This window comes from Emydura macquarii, unplaced genomic scaffold (assembly GCF_026122565.2).
Source record: "Emydura macquarii macquarii isolate MOO-44397 ecotype Brisbane River unplaced genomic scaffold, CSIRO-AGI_Emac_v2 contig_3062, whole genome shotgun sequence".
In the NCBI taxonomy this organism is placed as follows: domain Eukaryota; kingdom Metazoa; phylum Chordata; order Testudines; family Chelidae; genus Emydura; species Emydura macquarii.
Window position 1 is genome coordinate 6,269,078 of NW_027133199.1, and position 10,962 is coordinate 6,280,039.

The following is a 10,962-nucleotide window of genomic DNA, read 5'->3' on the forward strand; positions in this document are numbered from 1 at the left end:
GGGGGATGCTCAGCACCGCATGAGATATTCCCAACTGGTTAGTTTAAAAAAGAAAAAAGTATGTTTTGATTTTATTTTCCTCATAACAGCTGGGAGGTAAATGCTATTAAAGCCTCAATAAATTCACTGGAAGAAGTCAATTTCAGGAAGGAAGCATATTAAAAAAACAAAGTATCCTGCACTGAATGTCAGTTTGTTTTCTTTTTAGTTCTTTGGAAAGGATAGTTCAGTAAATAATAGATAAGGAGTGTGTGTGCACATGCATCTCTCTCTCTCTGAGGAGGATAGGAAAAGAGGATTGGTGATATCAGTGGTTAATACTTACTTTAATCACTTATGGGCAATGCCCCACTTTTTTTAAAAATGCTTGCTGGTTGCTGGATTTTAGGTTCCATTTCAAAGGTTTAAAACTTCTCTGCCTCTAAAAAAGAAAGCTACTGTATCCCAATGTATTATTAAACAGGGACAACCACTGTACAAAGGAGGCACAAAGGGGATGAAATGGGGTGGGAGTGTGTGGGGAAGGGTGAGGGGAGCTATTTTTATACATGGTCATTGCTTTGTTTCTTCATAATGGTTTCATATCAGAAGATGTAAGGACTTTCAATATTTCAGTGTTCAATTGTTTAATGTTTTTCAGAAGTTTGATTCTGTGCAAGAAATCATTGACTTCTACAAATATGTTCCCATCACACTTATTGATGGAAAGGATAAGTCTGGAGTCCAGAGAGAACAATGCTACCTAACACACCATTTTAAGTTCAACAGAAGATGATTCTTACCCTAAGTGATTCCAATCTGTTTGTATTAATGTAAAAATAAGAATAATTCAATATTTAAAATCTGTGTAGAAATTAAGAGATTAGACTGAGTTCAATATGAATGCAATGAAAGAGTCCTAACTCTTGGGATACTTCTATGAAATGTGGTTTCTTATATGTGAAACTAGATCAAATTGTACTCTGAGTGTGAACAATTAAAATTATGTAATATACAAAAGTGAAACTTCAAATAGAGGGTGTTGCTGCATGTAAAAATAAATGCCATAGTACAACTGCAGAAAAAGGTATAAACAGTGAGCAATTAACTTCTAAGCAATATTTCCCTATCTTGCTGATAACTGATAAATTGTTTAAATCGCTTATATTACCAAAATCTATCACTAAAATGAACAGCAATTAGGAACACAAAATAATATCATGAAACAAAGGAACAATACATTATAGTTGTATTACAAAATATTCCTGCATTTAAAATCATAAAAGTTGCATCTAACTTGGTGTTTATTGTTTTACCATTTCTGTTGGTGCATACTGTAGATGGGTGTTTAAACAAACCAAGCACCTGCTCAGGAAGGGCCCAATCCAATATCCATGAAGTCAATGAGAGTCTTTCAACTGACTTCAATAACCACTGGATCAAACTTTAGGGCTGGTCTCCATAACTTAAGTCTTACTACTGGGGAAGACTAACAGCAATCATTCCTTAGCTCAAGCAACAGAGGCTTGCATTTCATTTCCAATTCTTCAAACACTTATGCAGGTAGGATTATTCATGCAATTAGTCCAGCTGAATTAATTAATATCCTATGCAAATTGGAGAGGAAATAATAGTCATTAGTAACAGTAAAGAATGATTCTAGCTTCTTTAAAAATACACACTAAGAAGTTTGTATAAAAAGGCGTGCATGTTCTCTCTCCCTCTATATATATAAAAAATACACATAATTTGAGCTTTATAAAGTTTCTGTAGTTTAAATTCAGCTTGAATGTATAGGGGAAACCTTGTTTCTGTTTCCCAACCATCGGTTGGTTCTCAAGTATTTCCCACCGGATTTATGAAATGATTAAAATATAGTAGAAAACAGCATCAGTCATGGGATCCTTTAACAAATCAGGAACAAGAAACAGTATCTTGTCTGGCAGGATGCAGGAAAAAAAATTATGGAGTCCAAACAGGGTATTCCAGCCCTGTTCTAATTTCTACTGGGTTCATTAAGGTGCGGATCTGCTCTGAGATTCAGAAAGCCATAACCAACTCCCAGACAGCCTCCTTCCTTGAGCATACTGTGTCAAATGGAACCTCAGCACAGGACAGAATCTGGGTCAAACATTTTCCTCTCAAGCCACAAATTATTAAAGTCCCAGAAGGAAAACTAACCAAATACAATACTACATCGAAAAACAAAAACTGAGAGAGACCCATCTGGGCACAGTTTGGATGTCCTTGGCAAAAGAAAAAGGCAGGAGATCTACTTTCAGATTTTATAGCTACCATACAATTCAATTTACAAGAAGTTTTCATGTTAAAATAAAAACACTTATTTTTTATAAATTTAATGCAGGGAGAACAAGTTACAAATAGTTTAACAATTTAGATTCAAAGACTCTTCTTTGTTTGGTAAAATAGGCAAAGACAGAACCATTACTAAAACCATCTACAATCTGTGCGCAGCAAAACTTTTTACAATACCAGGTTGAGTAAAGATATTCATATTTTGTCAACACTTCTTAAACAAACAAAGGATTCAAAAATATTTCCTTAATAACTTCTATAGAAACTAAAGTAGGTTCAAAGATCTGCCTGGGTTGATGAGCGTAAGTGAAGGAGGAATTTGGCCATAAATGGTTTTTCATATGTTAGCAGTTTCAATATTTATTGTAATCTGATATGCCAGAAATGAAAACTATTTTCACAATTTAAAATTGAAACAATATTGTCAGGTTTGGCTTCAAAGAACACAAAGTGAAAATCTCTACTGTATCTGTCTAAAAAAATATAAATTCCCATTTCAATACAAAATGAGATTTGTCATTTAATTACTGAAAAAACAGAGAGTAGGAAATTTGATCTGCAGAACAGTTTAGCCTTTTACTACCATACAAAAAGTTGCAAAATCATATATTATCTCATTTCCAAAAGCACCAAATATCTGAAGGATTTTAATATTGTATTGCGAAATGGTCTGACAGAAAAGTTTCACATAACTGTTTTTTAAAATAGACCTAAGTCACAAGATGTGCTTTATAGTTTCAAAGCATTTACATTTCAATACAGATTAGTACATGTTATCAAAACCATATTTCATTTTCTAGAGTATAAAAAACAAAACAAAATTATTCCCAGACTAGTTTGAGGGGTTTTTTTGTTGTTGGATTTTTTCTTCTTTTTTTTAAACAAAATATGTTTGTGAAAAACAAATAGGAACTACAGGCATTTATACAAAAAGTTCGAATGTATAGTATATCCCCAGCATCAAAATTATTTATTTTTTACATGTAGAAATGAGACTGATTGCAAATATGTACTTAATCACCACTTGCTGTACATGAAATTTAAAAAAAAAAAAATGTTTGCAATTTGTGGCAAGATAACCAAGAAAATTCTATACATGTTCAGTGGCCAATTATTGAACTTCACTATCATCCATCCTCCTTCCCCATTAAAAACTCAAAATATGGCCCTCATTGAGCAAAACACTTTGCACATGAATCATCCCAATAACTTCACTGAGTAGTCCCATTGCAGTCAAGGGAGTATGCACATGCCCTAATTAGGCATGTGCCTATTAATTATTATTATTAAGTAGCTTGCTGAATTGAGAATCTACATATGTAGATTCTAACAACATGCAAATACTTCAAATTTAGGATGAAAAAAGAAAGATTCTACTGAAAATGTGGATGGGTATTGGCACAGTAAAGGTCTGCAACATAATTTCTCTTTTTCAAACAGCAGTTTGCTTCTCCAGCTAGTTCTTCCTATCTATGCACTAGCTGCCAGGCTGGCTGGGATCCTGTTTAAAGGCTCTATCCTGAAAGTGTACCTTTCTAATGGGATTACACATAGCATTGCCAGGCCTCACTCCCAGTACTTTAAATTGAGCTCCTGCTTGCTTGCACAGCATGAAGGTGGTGTAATTAGCCACCTCTGTCCTTTTCCCCCTTCTCACACCTGTGTGGCACAAGACAGGACTTGGTCCCTGACTGTACTATACAGGACTAACCTTTCATTGCCATTCCACAGAGTGGATCTGATTCTGATTTCACCAATTCCTCATTTACACTGGTGTAGCTCCACTGAAGTCAATGAAGTAACTTCTGTTCCATAAAATTGGAGTTTCAATCAGATTCAGGATGAGTTTTTTCCACTATGGTATTTGTCTTAATTTGCTACTAAATTATGATGCACACCTTTTTCTTCATAGAGGGGTCAAAGATACTCTTCATTAGACATATGCCTGATCCAATCAATAATCTGTAGTAATAAAATCATACTGAATTCAATTAATTTCACACAGGTCATATAGTTTGATATTTTAATCCCTATTCATCTAGCAAAAGAATGTCACTGCATATACTGCCCTAGAGAAGAGAATTACACTAGAATGTTTTCATACAAAATCATTTCCAGGTTTCTCTCAAAAAAGCAAGAGATGGCCATAACGACACTTATTTCAGGCACAGATGTGCTATGTAGTGCTTAATGCTCAAGATTGGCTTCTCATATAGTTTGTAATCTCTATTACCACTCTCGCCCCCTACTACACATAAAAACCCTGTGGTAAAATATTTTCATCTGTCTTCCTTTCCAAACAAATTAATGGCACTCATATTAAAATAAGAGTAGTAAACTGACAGTTTCTCACTTGTGGCTTTCTAGAGGAAGAGAAAGAACATCCCAGCCTTTGGTTGCTTCTATCAAATGTCTTTGTCCATGACTTACCCATTCTTCCTGGTCTACATATATCCTTCCACAAAACCAACATTTAAACATGCACTTCAGTGTTTTAGCTGGTGAAGTTTCCACTACCCGGTAGTTGTTCTTATGGGTCTTTTTTAATTTCATTTTTAGCATATTCTGCTTTTTCACTTGGCTTGTTGTTTCAAAGTTCTGAAATGTAAGCCGTTTATTATACTGTTTCACAGCAAGATAACTACTCGTTCTTTCTGATAAAACTACTTTCAGTACATTGCCTTTATACTTGTTGATAATTTTCATTACATTAATTATCTCTGGTGAATCAACATCAGGATGATTTAACACAACTACAGGCTGGTTACGACGAGGACATATTATCAATTGGTTTGTCCTAAGAGGTACGAGCCTAAGACGCCTTGCTGTCAAAAGAGGCATCGCCTCAGAAATACCATTGGTTTCTGAGTGAATTCTTGTTTTCTTCTTGGAACTTGCTTGTTTTACCTTATTTTTAGGTGCAAGTTGACCCTTTGAAGTAAGTTTGCTCTGTTTATTTAGCTCATCGCTTTTTTGATGTAGTAGCACACCATTTTGTTTGCTATTACTTTTCACATTAGCCTCTCTTTTTGGTCTATGCCTCAGTGATATGTTTTGATTTCTTGACTGCTCATTAAGTTCACTCTCATTTGGCAAAGATAAATTACTGCTTAGTTTCTCAGAAATGCTGAAAGGAACTGGTCGTGGTAGAAACATTTCATTGCAACACATTGAAGTAGCTAACATTTCATTTTTATCTCCTGCTTTTTCTGTGTTCTCACTCCTAGTGGCATTCAGGACTCTCAGCACTGTCCCTTTTGGAATGAACACTGGGGTAGCAATGTGAGTGTTTTTAGTCACTCTACTTTTAGTTTTTGTTGTAGCTGCTACTGATTGTGGTTGTTCTTTATTACACTGTTCATTACTAATCCCACCATTCTGTGGCGTTTGAAGTGAAGATGCAGATTGTTCCAATTCAGGCGCTGGGGTATTTCTTTCATAGTTTGCTGAAGTTTCCTGAGGTTTCTTATTAGAAGCACAACTTCTAACAGGCATAGATGAAGCAACCAATGTAGATTTCACATTAGACTCAGCAGCAGACATCAACTGAGCAATCTTTCTACACAGCATTGTTGTTGACTTCTTATTGTATGCAGTATTATCCCACTTGATGCCCTCTGGGATGTTTTCAGCCCCCAAGCTAAGGGAAAATACAGATGAAATGACAGGACCCTCAAGAGGACTCTCCTTATTTTCTACATTCTGCAATTCCAAAGCTTCTAAAAGATTATTATTTTGACAATTCGAGTTCTCGCTGTTTAATTTACTTAAGCCAACACTTGAAGTCTCTAAAGATGCTCTTTTATTTAAAGAGGACTCTCCTCCTCCTTGAGAAGTTTTAAAAGATTCTTTAACCAAACAGGCATCAAATAAATGTGTTTCCAGAGAGCTACTGAACTGGCTCCTATATTCTTTGTCATCACCATTTAAAGGCAATATGTCCTTTTCTCCAAGGGCAGAAGATGAAGAGGAACTACTGTTCTCCTGAGCCGCCTGCAACAAAACATTCTGGGATCTATCACCTTCAGAGGAAGTAGCATGTGCACAGGTAGACACATCCAGAGTATCTTTATAACAGTATAAATTATCATTTAAATAATTTTTTGCATATTTTTCTTTATTTGAGGAGGAATTAGGACAACTTATCTTTGACTTATCCTGACTATGTACATTTGAGTTACAGTCTGAAGTATGAGAATTGGAGGAACTAAGACATTCAGAGTTCTTGTATTTATGATCTGAAGCAGGCAGGTTACTAACACTAGATAATTTATCTACAGTCACTTCTGTGGTTACTTCATTTTGAGCAATAGAAGTTATTCTTTCTCCTTTGTCTGTTTGTTCTGTACCTTGATTCCCAAGTTCCTCTTCTTCACAGTTTATAGGTTCATTACTTGTTTCTTTCAAAGGAATAAGTTTAAGAACTAACTGTTGTGTGCCATTCACTACTTTTATCTCTAATAGCTGAGCTAAGCAGTTAGACGGAACTACAAGTTCTGAAGGTGCAATCACTGTTAATGGCATACCAGGCTGCACGGGCTCTTTTTTTGGAGAATAAACTTCAACTTCCACATTTTGGTTCTCATATATGTTTACTTCCGCTGGTTCCAATACAGTTTTATGTTGGACTGATGCTGTATGTACGTTACATTCTATATCACCAGACAAACAAACTGTTTTAGTAATTTCATCTTGGATTTTGCTGCAAGTTGTACTTGATAAATCTGAAGGCTCATTCTGAAGAGGAACTTTTGGATCACATTTCTGTTTTTCAGAAAACAAAATGCTTGGCTTTGGCAAGCAAGATCTCTTTTGCACATGTTTTGTAGCCATATTCGTTAGCCCCTTCTCAGTAACTGTTTCATGTACTCTTCTGGTATGTTTTACTATATAATCATGTCTAACAGCACCATATTCACAGTATTCACATTGATATGGAAAAGTTCCGGTGTGTTTCACCAAATGCCGTTGGAATTCTCCTTTGGTGTAGGATACACAGTTACAGTGGGAACAAACAAACTTAATCTCCTCATGTTGAAATACATGCTTTTTATACTGCAAAGGATCCTTTGTTGAAAATCGACATTTATCACAGTAATATTTGTCTGGTTGGAAGTTTTTTACTTTAAATGTTTTTTGAGTTTTACTTAGGGATGTTTTTTCTTGATTTTCTAAATCAATGCAAGTGACACTGTCAGCTACAAAATGGAAAGCTGGAGATGTATTCAGACTGCAGTTGCTGCAAATAAAGTTTTTGTCTTCAGTCTGTCTGGGTTTGTTGTGCTTTTGTAGTTCATGCCCTGGAAGTTTTTGCACACTTCGGCACTTTATACAAAGGGCCAATGAAAGCTTATCCTCAGCTTCAGCCCCTTGATAGAAGCAGTTCTGGCCTTCAGTCCCTTTTGGTTGATTTGTTTTATCCTCATTGGCTTGCTTTGGGGATGTAGTCAAAGAATTATTTATGTCGTTAACTTGGCTTGTATACAGTTTTGGTAAAATTTCCCTCATTTTCTTTAGCTGCATTTCAAAACAATGGCTCTTTGCTGCTGTTTTTTAATATAACTGGCAATGGATACAACAACTTTCTTAGTGACGGTCTCTTAAATGTTTTGCTTAGCAATCATTCAGGCAACTGCTCTGCTGCATATGTGTTTTAGCATATGTGTTTTGCTTCAAGTTCTGAATCCATAAAACTCTATTTTCAGTTCTCTACTGGATTCTCTCAACTTGCAGCACTAAAAAAATAAAAGCAAAAAACTGGGTCAGTTAGTGAAAAACACTTCCAAAAATTGTTGGTACTTGGTAACTAAATATTTGCATTAAAATTAAAAAATTTTAATTGACTGTTGAAATACAATTTGCAAATCTATATTTTTTCTGGTTTTATTAGGCATATTGAATATACAACCATTAAAGCATACTCAATGTATTATTTCACTGGTACTTATATCCTGCAGCTGTGATCTGTATTATATAAAATTCACATGATAGTATTCTATGGTATTTTCTCCTATGTTTTTTTTTTTTTTTTTAATTCTTTAAAACTAATGAAAGTTGACATAAGATTACTGAAGCAGAGGAGAAACTTCTCTGTCATTTGAGACCAAAAGCCAAATCATCATCATGTGGACACTAGAATATGCTCCTATGTCTTGTTTATGCTGAGGATAAAGAACAGGTAGGTTTAAAATTGACCGCCCTTAACTCATTCAAATCTATCTCACTAGTCTTTGTATTTGTTGTCCATCAAGATCACATTCCTAATTACCATATGTTTGTCTAAGCCAACCGGATTTTTAAATTCTTTGGAAATCCTTTAAATATGCAATCTCACTAAAGCAATGATCTTTTATAGTCAGTGCCAATGTTTCTGATCAAACTAAATGTGCACAATCATAAAAAGCAGATAGCTTACAGTTTGACAATCCTACCACTGATAAGGACAAACCAAATTTATCTGATGTACAAAAAATGTTTGTTATTTGTACTGCAGTGGTGCACAAAGACTAATCAGGATGAAAGCCTCATTGTGCAGGTTGATATATAGGCATAGGATGACTGCCCTGAAAAGATTATAATCTAGTTTTGAGTACACAAGATGCAACAAGTATGCCAAAAAAAAACAAAAAAACCCACACAAACAGTGGGAGAGAAGATGGAGGACAATGGTAAACCATGCATCATTAGCCTATGCACAATGTATTTCACAACCTGATAGCTCCAAATTTCTTTGAAGAAAAACAATAAGCAAGGGAGTTTTTTTCCTATGGTTTCATACTTCACATAGATAGAATCTGATCCTCAACAGCTGTTGCCTAGATTGTGAGAAAGTTAATATATGTTAAAAAATAAAACGTTTTGCCTTCAAAGCATGCACAAAACTAAATAATGGTTAGTGATATTGATCCTCCTTCTGTGTAGTGCCTATCCAAGCAGCTTCCCTGTGCAAACATTTCTATATATGTAGATGCCATTGCATAATGCATATCTAGTCATGGAGGCATTTCTAGAAGATGTTGCATAACATATCCAGCAGGAGCCACCCTTCCCCCTCTCTGCCTCTCTCCTCCTCCTTGCTTACATATAGGTAGTTAAGGTTTGGGCAGCTGCCGTAAGAGCATGGCGCTGGGATTATTTTGTAACATCACATGAAGGCAATACTCACTTGAAAGAAGACACTTTTACATTATAAGTCTTCAACTTCGGTGAGAATGAGTTTGAGACCTTCCCTGTGAATGCAGTGCTGTCAGCTCCTTTCATCTGGAATCTGTGTTCCATCAACTAGTGTTCCTAGGAAACAAGGTATCTCTGAGACTCAAAGTCCATTCAGAACTTTGAAGAAGTACCTCAATTTTTATCAAATTCAAATGACAACCAATGTAATTGATAATATTGTGTTATGTACTTTTATTGGTTCACTCCACTTAGCAAATTAGCTGCTATGTGCTGAATAAAACTGTAGTTTGCTGATGGCCTTATAGGATGATGCCAACTATACCCAGTTTCATATGATAATGATTTTAGTTAAATCCACATCTGGAAGCAATGGCAGACTCCCGTGCACCCAAAGGCTGGCTGCTGTTGAGCCATCTGGATATCTATGATTAGTTTTTATTACTCCAATGCTTTGACCATCTTCACAATTGGAGGGTATATACCCTCTTTAGAGAACTGGGTGAAAAATTCTATTTGTCCCAACCAGGTTCTTCTCTCTTCCTACTAGTATCACCTGTGTCTCATCGAAGTTGAAGATGAGCGAGCTACTTTCCATCCAAGTCTTCATTTCCTATGGGCCTAAATACGGCAGGCCTACTACTATATCTGCGATCAAGAAGATACCAAGTTTTACTTGATATTTATAATGCTGTTTTTAAAACTTTAAAATTGATTTTCTTCAAAACGTAAGTGTTGCATCAACACCACAACTGTTTTGATGCTGTCTGCAGCATTGAGATTTTAGTGAAATTGCATCTCAAAGGCAAGAATGAAATGAACATAAATGTTCTTGTTGCCAATTCTAAGCTTTTTTAAATAAACTATGTACAATCATCATAGACCATAAAATTGCACCTTACATAACAGGGGAACAAAATGTACAGCGCTTCAGCTGCCAGTTACTTGATCACAAAAATGAGAACTGTAAGCTCAAGTATGTTCTGATACTATTTAAAAAAAAAATAAGGCAAATTTCAGAAAATACTCTTTTGTTCATTTTTCCACATATCAAAGAGGCAGGCCTTAGCAGAGCACATAAAATGCTTTTGAAGTTTGCTTACAACAAAAAAATTTTAGTAAAATTTTGATCTATTAGACAGTGCAACAGGCCTATCTACTTCAAAAGCAGAAAGTTTGATACAGTAGAAACTAAACTGTGATATTTTAAGACAATAGTTCACTGTCCCTATTGAGCTTTCCTAACTAAACAGACCTTACATTTAGAAGAAATACTGTATTTAAGCATGTGACAAATCCCATGTTCATACCAGATTTGCATTAGAATCCAGAGAGTGAATATAATTGAAATAAATCAGATAGTACTCTGGAAGGAAAAAAGGAACGTATAGCAATCTCTTGTCTTAATGACATGCCTGATTTTCTTTGCCAGTTCCACCACTGGTTGTTCTTCAGTGCAGAGTGTCCAATTATGAAGGTTTTGGTGTGAAGGGT

General features: G+C 35.3%; 2 protein-coding genes across 2 annotated transcripts in view; one reads left to right on the forward strand and one right to left on the reverse strand.

Annotated features, from left to right (window-relative positions):
* CLNK (cytokine dependent hematopoietic cell linker) overlaps positions 1-775 on the forward strand; it is a 42,248-nt gene extending 41,473 nt beyond the window's left edge. The window contains exon 12 of the mRNA XM_067530336.1: positions 641-775. Within this exon, the coding sequence (XP_067386437.1) occupies positions 641-775 (135 nt within the window). The remainder of the gene's footprint in view (positions 1-640) is intronic.
* A 1,481-nt stretch (positions 776-2,256) lies between these two features.
* Positions 2,257-7,937, reverse strand: ZNF518B (zinc finger protein 518B). The gene is made up of 2 exons (XM_067530333.1): positions 4,726-7,937; positions 2,257-4,257 (listed from the first exon to the last, which is right to left on the reverse strand). Exons 1-2 carry the CDS (start codon positions 7,816-7,818, stop codon positions 4,213-4,215), a joined length of 3,138 nt encoding a protein of 1,045 aa, XP_067386434.1. The 5' UTR covers positions 7,819-7,937; the 3' UTR covers positions 2,257-4,212.
* Between the last annotated feature and the right edge of the window lie 3,025 nt (positions 7,938-10,962).

Coding starts and splice junctions, on each gene's coding strand:
- ZNF518B (XM_067530333.1), bottom strand. CDS start 7,818: ATGCAGCTAAAGAAAATGAGGGAAATTTTACCAAAACTGTATACAAGC. Junction 4,258..4,725: donor ATGTAGACCAGGAAGAATGG/GTAAGTCATGGA, acceptor TTATTACTACAG/ATTATTGATTGGATCAGGCA.